Source organism: Aquila chrysaetos, chromosome 7 (assembly GCF_900496995.4).
Source record: "Aquila chrysaetos chrysaetos chromosome 7, bAquChr1.4, whole genome shotgun sequence".
In the NCBI taxonomy this organism is placed as follows: domain Eukaryota; kingdom Metazoa; phylum Chordata; class Aves; order Accipitriformes; family Accipitridae; genus Aquila; species Aquila chrysaetos.
The window spans coordinates 40,458,408-40,485,630 of NC_044010.1; the positions used below are offsets into that span (position 1 = coordinate 40,458,408).

The 27,223-nt window shown below is 41.7% G+C and overlaps 1 protein-coding gene across 1 annotated transcript; it reads left to right on the forward strand.

The window, feature by feature from the left end:
• Nucleotides 1-475: 475 nt before the first annotated feature.
• TMEM47 (transmembrane protein 47) lies at nucleotides 476-27,043 on the forward strand. Its single transcript, XM_030020385.2, has 3 exons — nucleotides 476-991; nucleotides 14,566-14,706; nucleotides 23,259-27,043. The coding sequence occupies exons 1-3, from the start codon at nucleotides 766-768 to the stop codon at nucleotides 23,435-23,437; spliced, it is 546 nt and encodes a 181-aa protein (XP_029876245.1). The 5' UTR covers nucleotides 476-765; the 3' UTR covers nucleotides 23,438-27,043.
• The last annotated feature ends 180 nt before the right edge of the window (nucleotides 27,044-27,223 follow it).

Below are 27,223 nucleotides of genomic sequence, written 5' to 3' on the forward strand. Positions count from 1 at the left end.
ACGCCGAATTATTTTTTAAACCTTCCCCTAACAACTTGTGCTTTAAAGGTCACTTCAGAAAGAAAGAAAAAAAAAAAGGAATCAAGGTCACACACCACTAATCCTGACTCCGGGGCGGCCTTTCCCCTTTCTCCCGCCTTCTCCTCTCACGCCGTAGCGGCGCGTTACCTCAGAGGACGGCAACGGGGGGGGGGGGCGTGGCGGGGCGTGAGGCGAGGGGTCGCGGCGGCGGCGGCGGCGGGGGGGGGGGGGGGAAGTTCCCCAAACTTCGCCCCGACGGGGCGGAGCCGTCAGGGGCCGCGCCCCCGCCCCGCTCTGGCGCTACACGGGCGTCGGCGGCTCCCGCCTCCTCCTTCCCCGGCGGAGTGCGGGCCGGGCCGGGCCGGGCCGGGCGGTGGCCTCCCCCCCGCCCTCCGCTCTTGGTAGGGGCGGGCTAGGGGGAGGAGCGCGTCGGGACGGACCGGGCCGGGCGACGGCGGGGGGACTAGGGGGAGCTGCTGCACCTGATACACCGGGGCGGGAGCGCGGCGAGGGAGGAGGAAGAGGAGGAGGAGGGGAGGAGGGAGCGGCGCTGCCCGCCGCCTGCGAAAGCCTCTCCCCGCCGTTAGTCAGCGCTGGTCTCGCTGCTTCTCCCTCCTCCCGCCCCTTCTGCGCGGAGCTGGGCTCTCGCTCCTGTTCCCCTCGGGGCCGGCGGCAGCGCGTCCTCCTTCTTCCTCCTCCTCCTCCTCCTTCTTCTTCTTCTTCTTCTTCCCCCCCCCGGGCCCCATGGCTTCGGCCGGCAGCGGCATGGAGGAGGTGCGCGTCTCGGTGCTGACCCCGCTGAAGCTGGTGGGGCTGGTGTGCATCTTCCTGGCGTTGTGCCTGGACCTGGGAGCCGTGCTGAGCCCCGCCTGGGTGACGGCGGACCACCAGTACTACCTGTCCCTCTGGGAGTCCTGCCGCAAGCCCGGCAACTTGGACAGCTGGCTCTGCGAGTCGACGCTGCACAGCGGTGAGATACGGCCGCCCCGGGTGTCCCCGTCGTCGTCCCCCCGCCCGGCTTCGCTCCCCTCCGCCTGGCCCCTGCCCCGTCCCTCCTTCGGCCCTTGCTGCCTTATCCCCCCCCCCCACCTCGGCCGCACCCCGGGCACTGAGACTTAACCCCCCCCCCAGTGCCCTGGGTGCCCCCCCCCCCAGCCGCCTCTCCTTCACCCTTCTCTCCCCCGGGACTGTGTCCCAGTCCCCCCTTCCCCGCACCGGAGCCGTGCCCGGGCTCCCCCTCCTCGCCCGCTGCCGCCCCTACTCCCCGCTCCGGCCACCGGGAAAAGTCCCCGGCACCTTTGTCCTCCCGCCCTCCGAGCCGCTTCGTCCGTCCCCACCGGGGGGTCCCTGTCCGTGAATAGCCTGTGCTGGGGACGGGGGGGACACGACACGGACACGGAGGGTCCGTGCTCGGCTCGTCCCTCTGCCTGCGAGATCGCCGAGGGTGCGGGAGAGGTGTGTGAGGTTGGCTTGTGTGAGCGAAACGGGCGACTGATTTCGGATCCGCCTTTGACTGTGCTTGCACAAAAAGATGCCGAGTTTGGACTAGTTTCGGTTATTTTTCCGTGTGGCGGCAGCTCTCGTAGAGTGAGAAGCTGTTGGGGATCAAGTATCCTATAATTCCACCACCCCCCCAGCGCGTCCCCATCCCCCGAAGTCACTAGTCTTGAAAAGTTTGGGCTTCCTAAACCCAAACCGAGTGTTATTTTGTCCCGAGTGGGGACGCCTGGACTCTCCGTCCCCCTGCCTGTGCTTGCGTGTGTCTTTCTCTAGCAGGTACTGAGCTTCCCGTCATCTTTCATACTCCTTTGCCTTCTTGCCACACTCCCTGCTTTGATTTCTTGATGCTCATTCGTTCTTCAGCTTTCTAGGTCTTTGGTCATAGATTTTTTTTTTTTTTAAATGTCATTTCACTATTGCCTGGAGTACTTAAAAAGCGGGTTGTGAATGATATAAACAAGCTGCCTGTTGAATATTTTTCAGTAAATTCTTTTGTAGTATCACAATTGTTTTGGTTTTCACGGGTTGTTTTATTTACTTTATGCCTGATAGCAACTTCTGGAGTCCCAACAGAAACACTGAAAAATGAAGCCAGCCTGTTTCCCCCCCTCCCTCCCTGTTTTCTTCCCTGTCCCTGTTTTCCCCACACACACGCTTGCATTGCTAAATCATCCATTTGGATCACTGGGCTCTCCGGCTGGGTAAATCGTACAGGCACAAGATGTTTGTTTTGGGAAAGAAGGCAAGGGGCTGACTGTATATTCTAGATGCTTTCCTTTTTCCTTGCTTCTCTGAAATCCTTGTATAGGTTCTGGGAAATAACTGATCTCTGCTTGAGTAGAAATTGCACAGGTTCCTTTGCTGCTGGGCTTATTTTTTTTTTTTTCTGTCATTGTGTGGAGTAATATTTGAGGGTTCAAATGTTGTTTGGGGTTTTGTTTTGAATCATGTGATGCCAAAACCAATTGTAAAGAAATGTCGGTTTCAATCAGTTACCAGGGTATCTACACAAACTTCGGAGAGCTTTCTTTTCCTTCCCCAGTATAAATGGAAATTTATGTAGGAATGTCAGCTTGTACGTGTCTCCTTAGCAACGTGAATCCTTTGCCCCTTCTCCCTGTCTCCTGAAATAGTATCCCCTTGACTGCAGAAAGACTTTTCAGATGGCTTGAATGAGAACCTGCTTCAGATCCCCCCCCCGCCCCATCTCCGCACACACTTTATTGGGCTCCCCCCTCGATCCATCTCCCCGCCACGCATGCGTGTGTACACACGCACACACACACACAGTGAAACATTAAGAAAAGCAGGGCAGCTTATGGAATAGCATAAAAGGACACGAATCTCTCTCGTTGCTTTATTGGTCACCTGCCTGTTTATGAGAAGGTGGAAGATGAATGGGTGAGGACGGACGGGAATGAAATGTAGTTTTGTTGGATGCTGTGTGTTGAAAATTTGTCCTCTCCTGGTGCATTCTTCTATCCTGTGCAAAAATTCCTGTCTGTTCAGTTTTATTCAAGTTCCTTGAATGAGCTTTACTCATTTTCCTCGGATACTTTCCAGTCTAGTGGAGCCAGGTTTCACAAGCTACTGGGGAAGAAGTGAATGATTGTTTTATTTGAGGTGACTGGAATAAACCCTTCGCTTTCCTCATGTTTGGCACACAATGCTGCACGCTGAGGAGACCTGAAATATGAGAAACTGTACTGTTCTGCCTTTGCCTTCTGCTAGTGTGTTACAATTCCCCTTAAAGTCACTAGGAATGCTCCCAGTAAGTTCACCAAGTTGGACTGGGCTCATTTTTGAGACTATTTTGTGTGCTTGCCTTAATATTTTCAGTGCGTTTTCCTCCTACCTCGAGAACCTAGCAAGCGGTATATTTTGGAGATAGTGGAGAGCTCCCACAGGGAGAGCTCCCACAGGGAAAGCTCTTTTAGCTTGATACCGGTGCAAGCAGCTTTGTAGCTAGCTAGCTGTGAAAAGCAGTAGTACGCACAGGAAAAAGGCATCTTCACCCATGGTTTTAAGAGATTTACTTCATCATCCCTTGAAGGAGAGCACCTCAAGTGGCACCATCAAGGGCAAGCTCATGCTAGAAGCTGTTAAAGCATATTCGAGGTTTAATTAAAAACCTTTGTTGTAATTAGATGTAGGACCCCTGACTGCTATCAAAAGGGCAACTTAGTGGAGAGCAGAAGGAAATGTACAGAGCGTGATTACATTGGCTGTTACAGCAGGAAATAATCCCTCAGTTTTCCTTGAGCGTTGCTAGTGCTTAGAGTGTGTGTTCCTGCATTCATTCACTGTTTTGAGGGCTTTTTTTATAGCTTGCAAGCAATCCTTTGCTCTCATACTGCTTTGAAAGTTGTGCAAGTACTTCACGATATTGATGGTTCAAGTATGTAAAGTAGTGAGTCAAATTAATTTTTAGAAACCTGAAGATTATAAAATACCTCATCTTAATTTGCTTTTCTTCTTTTTTAGTCTTTAGAGTCTATGTAAATCACCTGTTCAATTTTTTTCCTGTAATTGCAAGAGCTACGAAGGTATTCTTGCATATCCCTCGTCTCCCTCATCCCTTGATGAAATTCTAAAATTCCCACTAATAGCAACTTCAGGAGCTGAAAAACTAACAAAGTTGCCAGTATGGAAGGCTTCATGATAAAATCTTGAGATCCAGCAATGCTGCTTTACAGTTTCACCAGCTGTCTGGGCATAAAATTATTTTCTATGATCAAAGCTTAACTTGGCTAATGCACAAGTTGTCTTTAAGTCAGCTGTATTTTAAACTCATGTGCTAAACTGAAAAAAAAACTTACAGGGTTTGGAGTGTTCCTTTGGTGTCTTTAAACAAAATTTTTTTTCAGACCTCATTTGAAGTGGATTATGTCTCACTTGTGATGGTTCATTTACAGATTTATCAACAGTTAAGAGTTATGTATGAATATTTATTTCTGTCACAGCATCCGCCTAAAATTAAATGCATCTGATGTGCAACTGCCTGGTTTGTCTGTACCTGGACAGGTAGTTGCCTTCTTCCTGCAGAATTAATAACAGTAAATTTGAATTTGTGCAATAGACTGCAGCCATTATAGTTCTTTAAATCAAAGATACACAAATATGACGTGGAAGACATGTATGGTTCCATAGAATCTGATCTGCAGGTAAACATTGTGTATTTTGCTTTCAATACATGTGTACGCTGTTTGTAGGAAACAGTGGCTCCTTTGCAGCATTTCAGTTTATTGTGAAAACAGCGTATATAAAAATACGTTTGAATGGTTTCATCTTGATTAACTGTATTCATTCTGGTGAATGGGGGGTATATGGCTTTGTTGCTTAACAACCTGTATATGTGTTCATGCAACGTTCAGTTTTCTTTAAGAATATTATACTGGTTAAGAACTGTCCATGAATGCTTGAAAGACAAAACATTCTCAAGGAAGTAAGAGCAACAGGGTCTCTGTACATGTTTAAACTTAGTGGTGAACAAGGCATAAAGGTAAGCTTAACCTACAGCATAGTGCAGTAGAACAACTTGAGTCTGGTTTTATGCTTACAGTTCTGTTCTAATGCATTCTTATTTTAAGAAAAGCAGCAGAGGCTGCTCTTTCAGTAGCATTTGAAGGGGTTTAACCTTAATTATACATTAGATGCAGATATCTGAATTGACATGGCTCAATAGTCTTGGATGGTACCTGCTTGTTTTGAATCTAAGGAGTTGTTCCAAGGGGAAATTGCTAGCTCAAAAGCAGCTTCCTCATTAGAAGATCTGGATCACTGCTCAGAGTTGATGCTGATACATATTTGTAAAAAGCTCAGCAAGGCTGATAGTTTGCTGTAAAATAACATAAGAACAACAAATGTAATTTTTCTAAGTCTGAAGAAAGTGGCTTGTATGACGTAAGGAGGAATTAATAAAACCTTCCTTCTGGTTTTGAAAACCGTACTCTGTCATTTTGCATATTAGTCTCTTTAATAATCATCCCCAACGCTTTATCTGAAGGTGGGTATAAAATCAAAAGCCATACTACTTCAAGCTCAGCATCTAAGACCCTGAGCAAGCTGATCTAACTGGAAGTTGAGTCTGACTTGGAGATTGGCCCTGCGTTCTGGGGGGAGCTGGACTAGATGACCTCCAGAGGTCCTTCCCAACCTAAATTACTCTGTGATTCTATGGTGACTGAGACTCAGTTTATGCCTGATGTCTACCTGACTCCTTCAGTGTGTTCAAAATGCCTTGAATTTGTTAACTACCCCTCACAGTAGTCCCAGATAGAATATTCTAAGGTATGCTCCCTCTTTTACAAATGGACCAGTTACTTTAGCCTCAGACTTCCCAAGGCCATGTGGGAGCAGCAGATCTAAGACTCCTCTTCAAGTAGTCTGCATCTTTTAGTGTGATGGAGGCTACCATTTCAGCCACCCTTCTCCAGCCGGCTAAGAGACGTGGTTACAGCACATTTGTGTGTAATACATGAAGTTTGTGTGAGTTTATCTGATCAGGTCAAGAGCACCATACACCTTATCGTTGATAATACTCTTTAAAAAAAGTAATACGGGAAGGAAGACTTCTAGCCTTAGTGGGTTGTTGTTACTGCTGTTGTTCATTGCCACTGTAAAATCAGTAACGTATGCCGTTGCTTTAAGTCTTGTTTATTAATTAAAGAAGTCTTGCACCAGTAAGTTAAAAGATGTTCCTTGTGTTAGGGCTACTATAAGTGGTTTAAATATTTGATGAGATTTTATATTTAGAAACATGCAGAGAGTAACCTTGCCTCCGTTACTGAGTTGTGACCACACAAGATTCAAGGTAACAAGCAGGAGGTGGGGTAAAGTCTATCCAGCTCTATTGCTTCATGTGTTTTTCCTTGTTCCAGTTCTGTAACATAAAGGCCATCATTTTGATGGGAAGTACTCCTTGAACTATTTTAAATGCTAATTGTTTTTCTCAAGGAACAATGGAATGAGTTTTGAAAATTGCAAAAGATTGCCAGTTTGCTTGAAGAACATCGGTAACTGTGGGAAATAATTACATTCCTGTTCCAACGCAAAGCGTACTTCTTCAGATTGCTAAAATGTGATAGTGTATGTAGAAGAGGTCAGAAAAGGTGAGCTTTTCTTGAAAAGCTTGTATAACACATCTCCCACACTTCTCTCCTAATGACATAATTCTAAGATTTCCAGGGTTTTGTGAGGTTCTTGGAGTTGTGGGTGTGTTCATTTTGTTTTTTTTTTTTTTTTTTTTATTGAATGAATGAATGAATATCCAGTAATTAAAGTGGCATAGTAGTGAGCTAATCTCAGAAGAATGCCGTGTATCCAATGGATGAAATGCCTGAGTACATGCTGTACTATTCTGTGAATGAATTATAGATTACATGATTTTCTGTAATGCTGTGCTTGTCTTGGAAGTCCTCTGTTGGCAAAAGTGATGTGCAATGCATGTTGCCTTTAAACGATAAAATAAAGATCTATATAATGGCACCATTTAACTCTTTATTTGAAGATGCACTGCATTTAAAGGATTTTACTCCGTGATTTTAGAAATAAAGGCAGGCCATGGCTCAGCAGCTGTACAACACCCTCCCCAAAGTGTATATATTTTGTATAAATAAGGAACGTAAGCTTTAATCTTCAGGAGAGTTGTGTGTCAGTGGGCAGATGAGCAAGCACCTGCTATGTTTCAAGTTGCTCATACATCTGTAACCCCCCCGGGCATAAAACCGTCTTGTTGTCTTGCAAAATCTCTCCTCTGCACAACAGCAGAGTTGTTTACCATATTTTTATTGGTTTTGTTATTCAGCCTGATCTCCTGTAGAGAGGAGAAATAAAACTTGCGGTGATGTCGAAGCACACAGAAAGTTCGAGTCTAGCAGTCTCGGGGCCACACATAGCCTGATGAACACAGCAACTGAAACGGAGACATCGGGCAGGTTAATGCAGTCTGTATTTTATGCAAAACTGCTGTAGATGCCATCCTGAGAAACTGAGACCATTTCTGCTTTGAGTGCTGCTCGCTTCTCTGTGAACAAAACTCTGCCCTCCACGCTCAGTGGCATCTTCGGGTGGAAGGCAGGGGAGCTCTGCTTGCCATTGAAAGGTGAGCGGAGTCTGCACAATGGCTGCCTAATTATTTTCCAGACTTAGCAAGCACGTCATTCCCTGAGGAGGGTAGGTGGTAGAGCAGCCACTGCCCAGAGTGTCCTGCCAGCGGGCCCTTACCTTGCCTGGAACGGAGCTGGCCTCTTCCCCACTGATGATGGTTACCTTGCTGTGGAGAAAAGGAAAAAGGAGGAGGAGGTCAAGCAACCCTGTAGGTGACTGCTAAGGACGTTTTCCTTCAAAGGTGAGAGAGCCCTGAGTCTGGGCTGCCTTACAGTAACTCTCAGCATTTTTGTACGTTGGTGGAAAGGTGCGGAAACAGCACCGGAAAGTTGGAAGGGAGCAGTTAGGTAAGGGGCACTTCATAGCAAGGCTCAGATTTGGATTCCCTCATATCTATTTGTTCACGGACCCCATAGATCTCACGCTTAGCTTTTTCCAGCAGACAGAAGAGCAGAGTAGTTTCAGTCTACCCTAGTAGTTAAGAAGTTCTTCTGCGAAATGGGAGCAGACGTTCAAGTCTGGAGCCAGAGCTGGGAAGCAAAGACCTTGCAGTTTCTGAGAAGCCGTCTAGCCCGTGGTGTATTGCAGCTAAGGAGCCGTCTGCCTTTCTTCCTTCGTTAGTCAGCTGCCATCATTAGCCGTTAGCATTCCGCATCTTGGCAAGACACAGGCATACCTGGGCTTGCTCCAGTTAGCTGGTTTTTGGACATGTCTCTCTGCTTGTTCTCTCTTTCTTTGACTGGCTCTAAATGACTGTCCGCTCAGCGTCAGGAACACTAAATCATCCTCCAAGCATCTCAAACAGTAAATGGAAAGCGGCTGATGCCTTATGTGGAGCCTCTGAATTATCCTTAGGAGGCGCTTATGGATCTTGACACCCAGCATAAAATGCTCAAATTTCTGTTTGGGTGTTGTCAAAATCCTGGTGAATTAGAGCTGTGAGAAACACAACACAGGTGGGCTTAGCAGTGAGGCTAAGACTTGGGTTATTGAGGGCTTTGTCCCATGTGCTGCTGCGTGTGGATGAAGACCAATTTCTTAGGGAATCGCTCAGTATGTAAATCTCCTGTTGAAGAAGAAGTAGAAAATACTTTTGTCTCTTCCACAAACAGCTGCTTTTTAACATACATGTGACCTCATGTAGTTATTTCATGTGTTCAAATTCATGGCTTTCAGAAGAAAGACGTGGTGTGGAGTGTTTCAGTTCTGTCTTAAGGAAATTATGCATTCAGCCACAGCGGGCTGGTTCCCACAGCTCTGGCAACGCTTTTTAAGTGTCGAAGTGACTTGAGGATCCACACACAGTCATTTTCATACTTTAGAAATATCTTATTCTCAATCCATAAAATAAAAAGAAAAGGTAAAAGCCAGAGTATGTCCGTGCAGCAGCTGGCAGTAATAAGCATACTATACAAACAGACAATGACCAGAAACTATTTATTTATTTATTGTGATTTTTGTATAAGGCTCCACTGTGGAAAGCTGTGGCTAGAGCAACTTACTGGAAGTTTGGTATGGATCCTGCCAGAAAGCGCTTCTCTCTGTGGTGTGCAGAAATATATGCTATGGAGTCTGAAAAGACTGTATTTGTGCTGGCTGTACAAGAGCGGAGGAGTATGGACTGAGTAATTTATGAACACTGGGCTTCCCAGCTTTAGCCAATATCCCCTTCATCCGGAGCAGAATTCGTCTGAGCAGCTCCTTAAAACCCATCATTTTGGCTCAGGTGAGGTTCCAAAGGACTGACTTCTCCATGGAATAATTTTATGTGAGAACTTAATGGCCGCTGCAGTCCTTATTTTACCTTGGTATTTCTGCTGAATTCCACGGAGCTTGGCCTTCCACAGAAGTCTGTGCACCTGATTGTGCTGAAGAAAGAAGAGATCTTACTGATCGTGTGTCAAATGCACTTCTAGAAACTAGATCCTACCTTTGTGTTTTTATATAATCATTACACTTTTTAAACTTTTGTTGTCTGTTTGATGGCTAAATTGATGGGTGTTTATAAACTTAGAAATAGTTTTGAATATGAAGCAATTGGGAATATCTCTTGCTATCTTATTTATCTTAGTTGATTGTTATGACATTCAGTGGGTTATATTTAATTTGTTATGCGTGGGTACCTCAACTTTCTATGCTTTACTTGACATGTTCTTTCAAATTCATTATTCTTGAATTTAAATGCTATATTACAATTTCTAAGAAAAGAATATTTATTGGCTGAGGGCAGGTACGTGATAAGTGGAAGCTTTTCAGTGAATCAGAAAAACTTACTTAAGAGTGTTATTGTGTTTTGTTTCTTACCAAGCTTTGTTTAGTGCTAGAAGGTGGTCAGTCTTTACCTTCATCATGTAACAGCTGCATGCATTTTCTTACTTCAGCCTCTATGAGGAGAGAACTAGGTGGACAACCATTATATGAAAGAAAGGAATACGTGATTGTTTCTTAAGAGATTAATTCAGTTCACTTGCAGTATCTGAAAGAGCCCTATACACAAATGTTTCACATATTCCACAGTATGTTTTTATGTCCACCACTTCTTTTACTGTAGAATACAATGTAGGTAGGGTTTAATTTGGGGGGAACTTGCTGAAAACATGAAATCTGCGACAATGCTAGCCTTTTGCATTGCTCTTTCTTGTGTTAAAAAATGACCTAGTTATTAAAATAAACATTTCAGAACTTTGAGATGTTTTCTCCTTCTTTTGTGGCTTTTCTGGGTTTTATCCTAGCACTGAAGTATTATTTTGTCCAAGAAATAGAGCAGAGCGAGCTGCTCTTAGTTAAAAATGAATATACAGCTTAAAGCCTTAGGTAATTTCATCTGGGGGGAAGAAGGGAGGAGAATCACACATTGCAGTGTGCCATTAACACTGTGCTTCAGTATCCTTAAGAAACAGGCAGAATTGCCAATGAGACCAAGCTGTCCTTACAAAAAGGCACTGACTTACATATGAGGAATTAACTGAAAAGAAACATTATCATCATGGTTTGGGGGTTGGTTTGTTTGTTTGTTTATTGAAGATTGTAACTGTAATAAATTTTACACCATATATGTTTTGAAAATATGTGTTAAGTACCTAGGTTCATATTTATATATATTTCCAAATATTGAAATCCACATCCCTAAACTAATAGGCAGATTGTTATGCAAACACTATCATACCATCAGAACTGCAGGATATATTTCCCATGGTTATAGACGTTGTGATACTTCTTGTGCAGTGCAAAAACATGTTTGGATTTTCAGACCTAAAAATAATATACATTAAGTGAAGCTTTTCTTAAGAAATCAGTCTCGAGTGACTTAACGATTGTCAAAAATGTGTTAATTCTAGTTGTTTGGATGGGATAGGTGGTATTATCAGTGTAATTTGTAACATACTCTAAAATGATGGAACACTCAAAATATCTGAAGTTATGCTTTCTGTTGGCTCTACAGTTACAAACCAACAAAGCAACTTAATTTGGGCATGACTGTGAGATGACAGTGCTTTTTAAAATCTAAAAGTTTATTAAGATTTGTGGGAGTGTGATTTTACTTGTTCCTAACATTTTTCTTAGATAGTGGAAGTGTAGTGTAAATAAACTGTAGTGATGTACGCTGAAAAATACTGATGTGCATTCTTAAAGTGTAACCAAATTGTGTTTTGAATCCAGGAAACTAATAATTATCATCTATACGGTCCCATTTTGCTCATGTTTATGCATGTTTCTATCTCTATGAGAACAAGCAGTCTCACTGAACTGCTGAGGCTCCTGAACCGAGTATAGTAACTTATTTGCAAGATTGGTGCGTGCCTAGAAATGGCGCAAGCATATTTTGGATGCTCTAAAGTAGGCTTATGATGTTTATGTTCTGTGTACCAGTAACACTATGTAACAGAGCAATCTGCTATTCCCATTTTGATGCTGTGTGTTATAAATCACTCCTGGGTAGCCCAAGGAATACTACAGGTTTTTATTGTAGAAAACTGTTTGCTGTATGCGGTTATATTGTTGCAGCTATCTAACTTACAAGATGTTCTTCCTTCAGTGGTAGTGATTCAGTTTTCTTTGGATGTTTCTTTTCTTTTGTATAAAGTCCAGTGGCCTGGATTTTTTCTTAAAAAATAATTGCTGTTAAGTAGAAGGCCCATGCAGAAGATTTTACTTCCTTAATCCAACGTAAGCTTTATTTTGTCACCAGATCAAATGGCCTCCAGAATTGCAAGTTAAGGTTTTTCTAAGATGACAAGGAGACTTAAACATGTAGTCTCCATGGTAGGCAGTAGAGGAAAATGCAGTCCAGTATTCTTTGTGCACTAATGTCTGACCTTCATGATGTTCTTTAGCCAGAAACCCTCTCGGCTGCAGCTCAAGGCAAAGGCTGGTAGCATTGTATGCTCCTGTGAATGGAGGCTGGAGCTAAAATAAAGAGGCAATTCCAGACATTGTGGCCCAGAGCACAACGTTCAATACCTGATCCTCAGCTAGTAGTGAGGAACTTTTAAGAGTCTTGGTTTTGTCCTACTGTCAACATCGTATCTCTTTCTCAAGAAATTAATTTTGTTTAACTAAGTCAGTTCTTTTTTAGTTGGGAGTGTAGGTGTCTTCCAACACTCATTTGTCCTTTTACCTCCCACGCCAGTACTATAGTAAGGTAGTTTGTTTATTTTTTAACCTTTCCAAAATCCATACATATATCTGTCCTGGAAGTTAAACTATATTCTAACCCCACGCTTATATCTTCTTTGCCTTAGTTATTTTCACTTGTTTGGTGGTCTTGCCAATGTGGTTTTGGAAAGCAATAGGATTCTCAACTTTTTTTCCATTTAGTTGCTACTCCAATGTTGCACACCTTCCGTTTGCATTAGACTTTGGCATCTGATCAATGCAAAGATAACATTTAATATTTTATTATTTGTAGTGGCTTTCAAGAATCTTAGTTTCTGAGTTTTCCCATCTGGCACTTTGATTTATTTCATCAATTTTGTATGGCTTTTAACTTTGGGGCGATATGGATTTATGTGTCTAGTCTTTGTATCTGTGTAATTTTCTAGTGCAAGGATTCCTTTCATGTTGTTCCAAAGTGGTCCATTCTGTTTGTTTATTTCTGTATTTTATATCTGTAATGCACTCTGTTATTGGAAGAATACTTCCTAAATCATCAGTACAATAACCACTTGGTGTTTCTGAAGGATCACATCAACGTTAAAACCCACTCTTCATAACGTTCCCATCCGTAACTAAAATCATATTTCCATCCCACTAATAGTAAAGCAGTGGGACACACAGAAAACTGACATTAGAGATTGCATGCTGATGGGAGGAGAATGAGAGATTGTTCCCAGCCTTGGGTTTTGGTCCAGTAAGAAAACAAGGAGTAAAATAGCTTGGAAGGTTGAGTACTTAGTAATTAAAGTATTAGTAAACAACATGCCTGTATTTCTAAAAAGAATGAAAATAAATGTGTGTACTTGCACAAACACACCTTTAAAATAACTTTCTTTTTTAGCAATGCTTTTATAGCTCTTCTATTCACTTTCTTCTTTTAATCTCCTTCATCCTTTTCCATATAATATATGAAGGCTTTTTGGTGATAATAGCTGCCAGCCTTCCATTCCTAAACTCCACAGCTGCACTGTCAGTATCTTCAGCAGATTAGATCCCTCTTGAAACTGGATGTACTGTTTTTTAAAACATTAACTTTTGCTCTTTTAAAAAAAGAATGTGGATTTTTGGGTTTTGTTCTTATTTTAGTAACCTTAAGATCTCTAAATTTATTTTGGAAATAATCTTATTTTCTTTGAACTCTGTAATGCATTTGGACATTTTATTCTGAATATCGTGTGAGTGCTAGTATTTTCAAAGTAATGAGAGATATATTGGATCCATAAGTCCTTTTCCCACAAGCTGATTTTGGCTCATCTTCCTTGAACTACTAAATAGTCGTGATAAACAGTAAATAGTGATCTGATTCTTCTTCTTGATGCCCATTATTGGAGAGAGACAAGGTCTTACGTACTCTTTCACAGAGAGAGACAGCACAAAGCCTGTGCCTTTCTAAAATCCTACAGAAGCTCTTAAGTTAGATCTTGGATGTTGTATGGACCCCTGATGGCCATCAGCTTGCAAATGGGTTTTGTTTTGTGATGTAAGGCTGCAAGGATGTTGTTTATAACTGCATCCATTGTGTATGAAAATAACTGGGAAATACACTGGGCCAAATCCAGAAGTTGCTGTTGGGGAAAGAAAAGAAAAACTGGCACTTCAGGATAACTGACGTTCTAAAATGGACTTCAGATTTGACTCGTTCTGCATGTAATGATCGTTACTGCCTTTATAAGGGCTTGACTTCCACTTTTTTTTTTTTTTTGGTGTTGATTTTTTTTTTCCCCTTTGAGCATCTCCTTCCTCTACCTTATTATTGTTATTCATATTATGTGGCCTTGGTAATTCCCCAGTGACAGGTGTATATGATGAGCCTCCATGCGTTTCCCTTCCTATGTCATCCTAATCAGCTCAAGCACGGGTTTGACTTTCTTCTGTGAGAAAGTTATGACAGACCGGGGGGGGGGGGGGGGGGGGGTCAGCTAACACGCTAGCTAATCCTGACCCAGCCTCAATTTCTCATTCTCAATTGGACAACAACCAGGGGACCAAATTATTCCGTCTTACTCGAGCCAAAATCCCAATGAGGCCAACTAAGCCTTGAAAAAGTGTGGGAGGTTGCGGCACTTTGCTCCTGAGTTGCATCTGTTGTATAAAGGTGTTTCGCTAATTAGGAGAAAAGAAATCCAAAGCACAGTTGTTTATTTACCCGAGACTTGATGCAGCCTCTGTGTTCCTCATATTCTGCTCTTCCTGTCGGGCCGATAGGCTTGTTTTACTGAAATTGTATTATTTTTTTCCTCTCTCTCTTTTTTTTTTTTTTTTTTTTTTTTTCCCCCCTAGACTGGCAGATAGCTACTCTTGCTTTGCTGTTGGGTGGTGCTGCCATTATTCTCATAGCTTTCCTGGTTGGGTTGATCTCTATCTGCGTGGGATCTCGGAGGCGGTTCTACAGACCGGTTGCAGTCATGCTCTTTGCTGCAGGTAAGCAGATTACCAGCACCATCACAAAAATTTCATGAGAGCCGCTTCACTTTTGTGAAGGAAGACATGCCTTGTTCTGCATACTAATTCAGAGGCATTTGGTTTACTTCTGTGTTAACTCCTGTGAGGTTTTTCAGGATACCGGTTCTGCACAGCATTAATAATTTTTGCAGTTGCACTATTCTTACTTCATAAACAATTATTTATTGGCATTATATTTATTGTTTTGTGAAGTACATGCAGTGGGGAAAACTACAGAAGATAAATCTCAAAAGTACCATTTTAAATCTGTGACTTTATGCTGCTTGATGTCCCCGTTTTTATTCTTCATGCAAAGCCATTTCTGTTATTTTAATGTTCTTCCTTTCACAGTTTTAAAACAGGAAAATTAATGCCCGAATGTGAACCCTTGAAGCCCTACGTGTGAAAATAAATAGGATTAGGTTGCAAGGTGTTTATATATGTCCCTGTGCCATGAGGAATTAATTTCATTGTGTCAGCTTGCTTACTTAGTTATTAATTTAACAAGCTGTCACAGTGTAGTCCCTGTTTGGTTTTAAAAACATGAAAATGGAACAGTTTATACAAACTATCACAAAATCTTAAGGGAGACCTATGAATCTGAATTGTCCGTAAGACTGGTCCAGTGAGGTGTAATTACAATATCAAATCATGTCCTTTTTATACATTCTGGTGTTTTGGGGCTTAGTCAGCACGGATGTTTCTGTTCCTCCTGAGATTCACCAAACCTTCATCCTGGTTTGCCTTCATCCTGTCACTCATATCTGCATCAGAGCCAGCAGCTTAAGCCCCTTTCTGATAGCCCATAATGAAGAGGATGACAGAACCTAGTCTTCAGGATGTATTAAAAAAAAAAAAAAAAAGCCACTTTACAAGGATATGAAAAGATAAGAGCGCGGAATTTGCAGGGAATTCGGGAATGAAACAAAGCTCCAGGGAAAGCTCCTGCTGCCCCCTGCTGATAACGGTACCTGGACTGAGCCGCAGCGCGTCAGGATGCACTTTTATTTGCTCAAGAGATACTGATAGGTGATGTTTCATTTGCTTTTAGGAAATGAATGCAACCTAGGATCAGATTTCCTGAGCGGAAATTGTATCTTTTTGTTCTGTGTGTCGGATTGCTTGCTTGGTTGGATGAGTAAAGGCCCTGGTGCCACTATTTTAAAATTTAGTATTAATTCTGAGGTTATAAAGCATGCTGGGCAGTTAACTTTGAAGGAAATAGGATTATTGAATTTCTGTAGTGGTTTCTTATTTGGCTTTTGACTTAATTTCTCATAATATTGTGTAGTAACTTAGCAATTATTCAGCCATACACTGCCTATCTTGCCATATTGCTCATTTAGTATATAGTTAAGTTTGTACTAAAAAAATAAACAACTTTCCCCAAGAAAAAATTTCCCCAAATCCTGCTATTGAGCTTAAAGTTTAATCTATTCTTCTCTGCATAAAATTAGTTCTAGTCTTTACTGCAAAAGTTTGGGGGTAGGGGGGTTTAATGCGTGCTTGCATCAAAGAGGAAAAATATATTTTCCTGGGGTCGAGTGCACCCTCAGCAAGTTTGCCGACAACGCCAAGCTGTGTGGCACGGTCGACGTGCCGGAGGGAAGGGATGCCATCCAGAGGGACCTGGACAGGCTTGAGAGGTGGGCCCGTGCCAACCTCATGAAGTTCGACAAGGCCAAGTGCAAGGTCCTGCATGTGGGTCGGGCGATGAGTGGATTGAGAGCAGCCCTGCGGAGGAGGACTTGGGGGTATTAGTGGATGAAAAACTGAATATGAGCCAGCAATGTGCAATAGCAGCCCAGAAAGCCAACCGTATCCTGGGCTGCATCAAAAGAAGCGTGGCCAGCAGGTCGAGGGAGGTGATTCTCCCTCTCTCTACTCTGCTCTGGTGAGACCCCACTGCAGTACTGCATCCAGCTCTGGGGACCCCAACATCAGAAAGACATGGAGCTGTTGGAGTGAGTCCAGAGGAGGGCCACAAAAATGATCAGGGGGCTGGAACACCTCTCCGATGAAGACAGGCTGAGAGAGTTGGGGTTGTTCAGCCTGGAGAAGAGAAGGTTCCAGGGAGACCTTATAGCAGCCTTCCAGTACCTAAAGGGCGCCTACAGGAAAGATGGGGAGGGACTTTTTGGAAGGGCATGTAGTGATAGGACAAGGGGTAATGGCTTTAAACTGAAAGAGGGTAGATTTAGATTAGATGTAAGGAAGAAGTTCTTTAGTGGGAGGGTGGTGAGGCACTGGCACAGGTTGTCCAGAGAGGTTGTGGATGCCCCATCCCTGGCAGTGTTCAAGGCCAGGTTGGATGGGGCTTGGAGCAACCTGGTCTAGTGGAAGGTGTCCCTGCCCATGGCAGGGGGGTTGGAACTAGATGATCTTTAAGGTCCCTTCCAACCCAAACCGTGCTATGATTCTATATGATTCTATGATATTGGTGCTTTAGCTCATGAGTGGTGTTCACCTCTTTCCTTTGCTTCTGTGTGTGTGTGCACGTGCATTTTAAATAGCCATGACCTGAAGCATGTAAGTAGAGAGGTGGTGAGGCCAAGACAGCCTGCCCCATTCTTCTACACTTTCTGGCAAATCTGAGGAGAATCCTTTGGGGATTTGATGCTGGCATTGTTAGTGTCATTTCCTACAGATTTTATCTTTGTTGTCAGCGATTTTTAGAGGTGAATATGTACTGGCATATCTTGAAATAATTATGGAAAGAATCCCCTACTGAAGAGGGGAACGATAAAATTGCAGCGCAGTGGAGTTTGTGCCTTATGCAACTGTCCATGGATTTAAACCTTCACCTGTGGATTTCACAGAAGATCTTTGAGGATAAACCCTGCCCTGACCTGTGAATCTGCCAACAAGACCAAATATTCTGTATGACTCTGGTTAGGAGTCTACCAGCTGCATCCTGAAGAAGGACACAGGATGAATTGCTCAGAGACATTTAATGATCTGTGTGGGTGTCAGGTAGAAAACGTCACTATGTGGGAGAAAGGACAAAATGGAAGAATGGTTTCCAGGCACTTTAGAGTCTGAACAGTTGGCTCCAGGCATTTTTTTCTTCTAGTTTTGATTTATTTTGATTTATTTTTCTTTTTTTCTCAGCTTCAGGTTTCAGTTAGCGACTCTGTAGGTGAGGAAGAAGATTGACTCACTAGGTCTGGAAGAGATGAGAAAACGAAAGGACAAAAAAAGTAATTCAGCCTAGATACTGAGAATAATCCAGCAAGTGATCAACAGATGTGAATGCGTTTAAAATATATACTGTCAGCTCTGTGTAACGGGGAGAGGAACAGGAATACCTCAGGTAATGGAAAAACGTGGAGCATAGAGAGAGGCAGTTGCAGGACACTCTTGCGTGCAGCCACCTTGGCTCATACACTTCTTCCCAGCATTTTTGATCTAGTAGAGGTCACTAGTTTATGTACTTGATGGGAGCGTCTTAGTGCTCATGAACCAAACTGGCCCTGAAAGCTGCATCCTCAAAGTACAAGCTCACAAACTTGACAATGTAGGAGTCTCATGATATGGTTACCAGATAACTGACTGCTAACAGAGCCTTAATTTGGGGTAGAAAGAGAAGGTGTTATTGTTGGAAGTCCATAAAAGCAAACAAAAAACGTAATTTAAAAGGCGTTTGCCTTCTGGGGCTATGTTTTAACAATTTTAACAATGTTTAGAAGAATAACCTGTTGAGGTTAGTAAGCTTTTAACACATTTCACAGGATGCTTTTGCATGTAAGCTAGGGAAACAGTGGCTAAGTGAAAGTATTATAGGTGAGAGAGTAAAAAAAAAAAGACGGCAGATAGTATTTGGAGAATACTTAAAGGATGTTTAAGTCTGGCTGCTCTGCATCCTGAGTTCGGTGCTATTACCTATTTTCATAATGATGTGGAAGATAGAGTAAAAGTCTACTTGTCAAATTTTACAGTGAAGCTAGAAAAAAGTTGCAGATACATTGGAGGACAGAACTTGATCTTGAGAAATTGATGGAATGGTCTGAAGAAGTAGGACTGACTTCAGTAGGATGTAGTGCATGTTGCTACAGGACAGCAAAAAGAGTCATAGCATCAAAGAAATATTGATGGGAAAGATACTCTGTAGGTCATGTAGTCCAACCTTCTTGTTGAGGCAGGACAATCACTAACACGAGGTCAATCAGCTGCGGCTTTATCTGGATCAGTCTTGAAGAACTCCAAGGATGAGGATTCCACAACCTCTTCAAGCATGTTGTCCTGGTGCCATACTAGCCTCCTTATAATATTTTTTTTCTTTCCTGATGTCCATCCTGAATCTCTGAAACCGAGCCTTGTGTCCATTGCCATTATCTTAGGTTGCCCAGCACTACAAAGAAGAGGGTTTCTTCTATCACCGTTGCAGCTACATTTTCAGGTAACGGTAGGCTGGTTTGGAATTACTCCTTAGCTGCCTCTTCATGAGTCTAAATAAACCTAGCTTCCTGATCCTCCTCTTAAGGATGATTTGCTCCAGGATTCTGATGATCTTGGCAGCCCTCTGGACCCTTGTCCTTTGGTTGGTGCATCCATGTTCATTACTGCTTGCCACTTTGTTCTGCATGCGCTTGGAGGTGGACTCCAAGAGAATGTACTCCATAGTGTTTCCAGGGATTGAGTTGAGGCTCACCAGCCTACAATTTTGTCGATTTTTCACTTCTAGACTTTTTAAAGATGAACACAACATTAACCTTTTCCCAGTCATCTAAATATCTCCCTATTACTGTGGTTTTTTTTCATAGATGGTAGAGGGCTCGCGATCGCATTGGCCAACTCTTTCATCATCCTTGGGTCAATCCCATCTGTCCCTGTAGATAAGCATGCAACTCTAAGTCTTCCCTAACTTGTTCCTGCACTGCTAACACCCTCCCAAACCATGTCACTTGGAGGTCTTAGAGAAGGCGTCATGATGCATCATCTGTCACTAGACTGGCTTTCCTGTCCATCATTGTATGAATATGTTTTCTGAACTTCGTTTTGCAACTGATGCACCTGTGGAAATTCTTTTTTATTACCCTTTTTGCCATTTCCTAGGTTAATGTTGGTCTCCAGCTGGGCTTCAACCTTCCTGATTTTGTATCTAAGTACCAAAACAGTGCTTTTATACTCCTCTCATTGTCTATATTTGTTTCCTGCTTGTGTGTGCCCCTTTCTTGCACTTTCATTGAGAAACTCCCTGTTTGATCAACTGGGCCTTCTGCTGAAATTCCTGATCTTCCTGTGTAGCGGGGTGGCCCCTTCCTGAGCTAGCAATATTTTAAAAATCAGCATGGACCCCCTTTCTCTTCATGCTGCTTCCCAATTAATGGCACAGGTTGTATTAAGTACAAACAGCTTCCTAGAGAGCGGTTGCATGTGTGTTAATCTTTGAAACTGCAACACCCATTGGTTATTAATGAAGTGCTTTACTCATGTGAATGAGCAGGAGGGATGGCGTAGAGAGCAGAAATACAGAAATTACTAGCCAGCAACACCATTTTTGTAAATATAGACCAGTTAGCCACACCATAAGGGGTGGTTTTGACAGCAAAACTCTTATAGTCAAACATTTGAACAAGGAAAAAAGATGACTGAAATTGTATTTTCCTAGTTTTAAAGCATTTGTTGTGATTTCTGCATGTTTAATATGGTGAGTACATATAACTGCATATATTTCATGTAAGTAGAATAAAACTAGTATTCCTGTTCCTGGGCAATTGTCTTGCAAGCATTGTAGTGCTACTCATAAAAATGGGTCTAAATTGAAAGTGAATAGTCTAGTTTGAGATGACTAGTCTTTTTTGAGTAGCATTTTGAAGTGGAATTTTTTTTTTTTAAGATTTCTTTTGCAGCCTTTTTTTCTACGGGAAAAGACTAGCGCTTCTGAAGACAGGTAGTACACACCTTTCCTGACATAGGTCAACATAGGACGGAGTTCCTTTAAATTCATCGGAAGCAGATCAGTAGTTGCAAGCAGTGGTTTTAACATCTTTTGGGGTCATACTGGTCATTTTTCGTAACTCCATTAACTGTTGTTTCTAGCCTAAACAGGTCCCTTCCCACTCTACAGGGAGAAACAGTGACGGGAGGCAAAAATAGTGCAAAGTGATGACAGTGTTACGCAGTGTGGTTGTTTCCACTGGCTAGTTGCTGCCAGCACTTCGAGTTTTACAACAGTGTAGCTGGACCAGTAGTAGCAAAAGCAGGAACCCTCACTGTAAAAATGTCTAAAATACCTGTCGTGGGTGTTGCTGCTTTAGCAACATGTTCTGCTTCCAAAAGAATCACTGTTTTTGTTTTGACAAGTCCAATCTGTAGATTAAAATTCAGCATACTTCGTATGTTAGATGGAGGGAAGGTGGAGAGCTTCCTTGGTTGGCACTTGACACAGGCAGTTTCTGTATTGACTCAGCAGATGCCGCATCCCCAGTTCAGGAAGCCACTAAAAAACTTGCTTATTTCCATTCATCTTAGGAAATCCTTTTTGACTTTGGATGATCTTAAAGATGTCTCTGAAAGCTGAGCATATGTTCAGGTGGTTTTGGGTATAATGATGCTCTCGTTATAAGGAATTGGAATGCATAATCTTTTCATAAGAGTAGGTGCTTCCCCTAGTGTACCCTGTCAAAATTTCTCCAGTGTTGCGGAGTGTTTTGTGAGCTGGCGGACAAAAATTACATTAAAATGGAATAACACAAAGTAACACTTCAATAACTTCAGGATTAAAAAAATCCTGTGGATTTTGGTATCCACATCAGAAAATCCATTATCCAAACATTATTCACATTATTCAGATTGTTAGTCTCAAGTAAGAATCCAAAGACTAGTCTGTAGGCTGGGGGGGGGGGGGGGGGGGGGGGCGGGGAGAAATTTCCAATGAGTGTTTTGTAAAGTGTTATCACCGAGGGTGTAATGAACATTGGAAATCATCTCCCCATACCAGTCCCAACCAGAGTGCATGTCAGAATGAAAAGGCAAATGACAGACTTGGAGTGCGCAAAATGTTCAAGCAGTAGGAGAATATAATTAACTTTATTTTATTTTCCTGTAATTTCTCAGTGTAATTTCAGAAGGGCTTCTGTAGCCCAAAGTAGTCTTCCTCTCTGTTATCCGCTGGCATTTTATATTGGCTCTGGCTTTGTAACAATTCTCTAAATAGTGTTCGTTCTTCTTACAATAGCTAATAAACTGTAAAAAATGACCCAGTCAATGTTAAAGGAAGTAGTTATTATGGCATTACATTGCGTACCATTGAACTTTCATCAGAGTATGTCTCAGGCCTGCAAATACTTAAGCACATGCTTCACTGTGTCGATGTGCCCACCCTGCCTGGAATCAGGGGCTGGGGTAGTTTGCAGAGGCACTCACATGCCAAAGTCTTCAAAAATTGCTAGGGTTAAATGCTGGAAGGGAGCATTGCCGTAAGGTCGCATCATATATCTGAGGGGCAGAAAGGATGTTTTGTACATTCCGGTGATGTTTAGTCTTTTGTGGGTGGCAGAACAAGAGGCCTGAAGAATCAATACATCATACAGCTTGTTCTTGTCTTCAAACCAAGTGCAATTTTCACCTTACTTTGGAAACTGTTGTCCCAATTTTCTGTTAACAGTGTGCCTGGATTTAAAAGATGCCAGTGAAACTGAAGCCTTCTTGTGAAAATTGGGGTTCTTCATCTGTACGTTTTCTTTTTCAGGTTACTGTATGTGGGGTTTTTTTGATGTAGCACAGTAATTAACAGGTTTGCTGAATTCCGCTGCAGACACGTGGATCGGGCTGCAGATCTGGCTCTCAGAGACAATGCTGTAGAAAGTAATGATTTTTAAGCTTTTTACTGCCTTGGATTTGGTCTGTTTTATTAGCTTTTTTTTCATCATGAAGCATTTCTGACACACCCCCTAAATTCATAATACAAGGCAATGTTTTGCCAGTTGGAAGTTCAGTGACTGATCAAACTTTATAGATTCCTTGGTATTCTGTGTAACAATATCATTAATTCTGATTACAGTACACAGTAATGCATATGAAATATGTAATTCAGTGAGTCTCTACTGAACATAAATATGTATCACCTACTACAACGAATTATTTCTAGGCTAAGTAAACGATTTGATTCTGAGCTATATTTCTTAATATTCATTTATTCTTGCTTCTTGTTTTGACTTATTTATAATAGCTGTAGAACAAGTGATCTTAGTTTTGTTATTATGGAGGGAGTAATGGCTGCAAACTAAAACACAAAGGAGAGACAGAAAAGAATTGGGAAAAGATTGCTTTCACTGTTTATTTCGTGGACATCTGAAGGATCATTGTTATACCATAGCAATAGCATTTGTTCATTAACGAGGGAATATGGAAGAATCTGTTCTCTGTGAATGAAATGAAGGTGATATTTTTTTCAAAAAGAGCAGTACTTACAAGCTAAAAATGCACCAAGAGCATTTTAAATATGAATTTCAGTTATGTGATGTTTTCCTTGTTTTATGGAAATTAATTAAGGCTGCTTCTGACATGTGGGTTTTTTTCTCTTTCAGTTGTTCTTCAGGTGTGCAGCTTAGTCCTTTACCCAATCAAGTTCATCGAAACAGTCAGCTTGAAAATATACCATGAGTTCAACTGGGGCTATGGCCTGGCTTGGGGTGCAACTATATTTTCATTTGGGGGTGCCATTCTTTATTGCCTGAACCCTAAGAACTATGAAGACTATTACTAGAATCATTTAATGAAAAGAAAAATAACAAAAGGATTACCCCATCTTTTCTAACTCACAGTTTTTTTAGAACACTTGTGGAGCACCAAACAGTCTGCTCTGTTGATAAAATAGCCTTTGCCTTTTGGGTGTGAACACTATAACCAGCTTTTACAACCATTTAAAAGAACTGCAAACACTAGGATTGCTGATCTTACATAGGCAGATGCTGCAAGCTGCTGATACATAAGCTTCATTTTTCCTGACAACAAGCAAAAGGATCTACGTGACAACGATCATTGTGAGAAAACCAGTTGGAATGAGAATGCAATGCCAGCATCTGCTATTGCCTTCAGGGGAGCAGCTGGTATAGGCTCCATTTAGAAGTTTCCCTGTATCATAGAGGATTCAGATGTCTGATAAGCAGGCAATGGCATCTTGTACAATAGGCTGTGTTGGCCCCTTGTTACTTGCTCAAAAAAGCTCTTAAGGAATTAGTTGCAAGTGACTGTGTTGAGGGCAGTGAATGTAACTGGTTAATGACTTGTCTAATATCTGCATTCAACAGTCTTCTGGGAGAATAATAATAAAAAAAAAAAGAAACAAAACCAAAACCAAGCCACCAACCACACAGGATTTCATGAATTGGTAATCAACTTCACCATGCCAGCTGTAGCAGATTGTTGAAGGAAGTCCAAACGCGGAGACATGTGCTTCTGGCTGTGTAGTTGGAAGTTGTCTCAGCTCTGAGTATTTTGCTGGGAGGGTGGAGGTAAGGGGGAGTGGAAAAAGACCTCGTCTGTCCCTGAGGCATTTAAAATGCATGAATGAATTGCAGTTGTCCTAAGTACCCATTTAACTTTTGAACGTCATCATGACAAGAATGCATATGGAACAAGTTTAGTTATATTTTTGAAAGGTATTTGTTAGTACAAATGAAAATATATAGTACAAGTATAAATGCAGAGGGAGAGAGACTATTCATCTTAAAATTGTAATATGAGCCGTGATGCAGTGGTTAAAATACTAACTTTGTACACGTTCTTGAGAGTCTTGGATTGGTACCCCCAATTTTGGTTGGTGTTACAAAATAAACATAAAATGGTTTGTCTTCTGTATATGCCCTTGTATAGACTCTATGTTATGGGAAATGCTTAAAAGTTCACACCAAGTTAAGGTAGAACTGGACGAAATAAGTACTCGCTATTCCACGTGTAATCTAGTACTTAACTAAAAATTGTTTTCTAAGGCTGTTGCAAAGAAAAAACTGCCATTTTTTTTTTTAATCTAGTTAGGTTGTGAGTGTATCTGATCATCAAGAATACAGCTGAGACCCCACTGTGTCCATCTTAAAACATTAGCACCGCAGGAGGTAATATCTTGTTTCTAAAGGCTGAGTTTATAATGGACTGGCTGATGATTATGTACATCTAATTACTCCTTCCTTAGTATGTTTCCCACTTAAAAACATCCAGAGACTGTACACATGAAATAAAACCCAAGATAAAATAGGGAGAACTTTTACATGAATTTAATCCGCATCACTTTTATTTTTGTTTACGATTTGCTTATTTGGATATTTTCGATTAATTATGAACATATTTTTATACAATTCTAATCTTTAGAAATAACTATTTTTTTTAATGGAGAAATTTAAAATATATTCTATGTGGACCTCTGCAAAATCAGGTATGCTGGGGTTGCACATCCACCTCTCTACAAATGGTTTTCCTGGTGCCATGGAAGGGACTGCTGAATTACTCAATGTTAAGACCACATCTACAGTGTTAATGCCTGTGCCACCGTTTGCAGGGCGCAGAGGGACCACAGGGCTGCCTTCAGGAGGCTGTCGTGAAGGTATTGCTGACGTAAAGAGATGGTTTATAAAACTCTGGGGCTCTCTGGAGTTAAATCTTTACTACCGTGGCAGAATATTCCATATCAGCAGTCTTTCCAGGACCAGTGGTGATTAATTAGATTAGATGGAGCAAAATGATAGTTTGACTTTGAAGGGATTATATGGCGATGCCTGGCGAACAAAAAGGATGGCAGGAAAAATTATGTCCACTTGTTTCACAGGCACCAGAGAGCGTTTGTAACTCTGCTTTTTTTCCTGAGACTGACTTAAGGCGGATATTCAGTATATAGTTAACTCTGTATCTTTCTGAACAGCTGTGTAGTTCTGCTTTTATTTAGCAGCATGGAGAACATTGTAGTTTGGCATGGGAATTAGGTTAACGTAGAGAAGCCCACTGTGAGATGTCTGTACCTTTCCAGGAGGACGGTGTTTTGGTGCTGACGTTGCGTGGCACTTCACCTGTGCTGACAAAAAGGTACAGTGCTGAACCCGTATCGTATCCACTAATTTATCCAATCATTTTTCTTTATGTAGAGTTTGAGTGAAAACAACTGTCAGGCCTAAGGCATATGCAAATTAATGGCATGCGCTCTGAAAGTCACCCGGCTGTTAATATGAAAGGTGTTCAGGCAAAAAATTTACAAACGTGAATGCCTGAAGACAAGGTTCTTCATTCATATTTGGGTCAGAGATCTGATTTTCAGTCTCAACGCCTGCTTTTCCTCTTGAAGGTGATGCAGTCTATTAGGGCCCACCTCTCAAACTCCTCAGGTCCTTTGCGTTTGGGCATCTAGTATATGGGTTTAGGTACCTGCTTTTAGCTTATGTTGCTACTGCCGTTCCTTCTTTTCCCCCCTTACCGTTGCCAATTTTGGCAAGCATTCTGTTTTTCAGCACTGAACTAAAAGTAAATACAACATTATGCTGATTTTTTTTCTGGCCACAAAAAGGCTACATATCTGTGTCTTGAGTGTACATACGACAAATGAATCATTCTGTATGTTGTGCTTGTGTCATGCCACCATTATTTCAGTTATTTGGCTTTATCTCACTGGCAGGATGATTCTCTCACACAACAAATCCATTGTTTTTCTTCTAAATATTTATGAATAAATACATATATAGCAAACTTGCAAGCAGGGCTAGTTATTTGTATTTTTTAAGCTTAAAGTATACCGTCCGGTGCTGACAAGTACCTAGCACCTCTTCTGGATTTCTTGCACAACTTCGTTTAGCTTTTGTAAATTTTAAAAACAAATATAGAGAGACCTATGTGTTTGAAATATAAATGATATATATGGATTAGCATGTAACTGTATATTATTAAACATGCAATGAACTGACTGGTAAGTGAAGTCTAATCTTATGGCTAGCAATGTAATTTATTCAGACTGTATTTTTGTACAGAGCAGTGCACACTAACCTATTGCCTCTGTGTCCTCTATAATGCCTAAAACTGTGCCTAGAAATTTCATTTCTGTCTTTAAAGGAAAAAAAAAAAAGACAACTAAATGCTTCATGTTGTTGATGGTATTGGTTTTTCTGATGTTGTTCTTTATTTATTTTTGAGAAGTGTATGGTATGTTTATTAAATGAATCCATCAAAATACGGTTCGTTTTAAATGGTCATTGTTAGCAGGGAAAGACACGTGGTTTTTTATCAAAACTTTTAAGTTTGCAGTTTTAATACCATTCCTGCATTTCACGATTTTTGTAGCTTACATAAAGTTTTATGTGAAAAAGTAACTGAAATAAAAAAATTGTTACACTAACCAAATGTGCCTGTTTTGCTCTGAGTGGAATATGTACGCAGCTGAAATGGCGTGGTTTTCTGTTGGGCAGGCTCAGAAGGAAGAGTCTGCTTAGGCTAGTGAATATGCCTGGTATTCGGTTGCCATACTAAGGGAGTCTTACCAAAATACACAGGGGGAGAGAGGGAGAGATGCCGGATC

Coding starts and splice junctions, on each gene's coding strand:
- TMEM47 (XM_030020385.2), top strand. CDS start 766: ATGGCTTCGGCCGGCAGCGGCATGGAGGAGGTGCGCGTCTCGGTGCTG. Junction 992..14,565: donor CGAGTCGACGCTGCACAGCG/GTGAGATACGGC, acceptor TTTCCCCCCTAG/ACTGGCAGATAGCTACTCTT. Junction 14,707..23,258: donor AGTCATGCTCTTTGCTGCAG/GTAAGCAGATTA, acceptor TTTCTCTTTCAG/TTGTTCTTCAGGTGTGCAGC.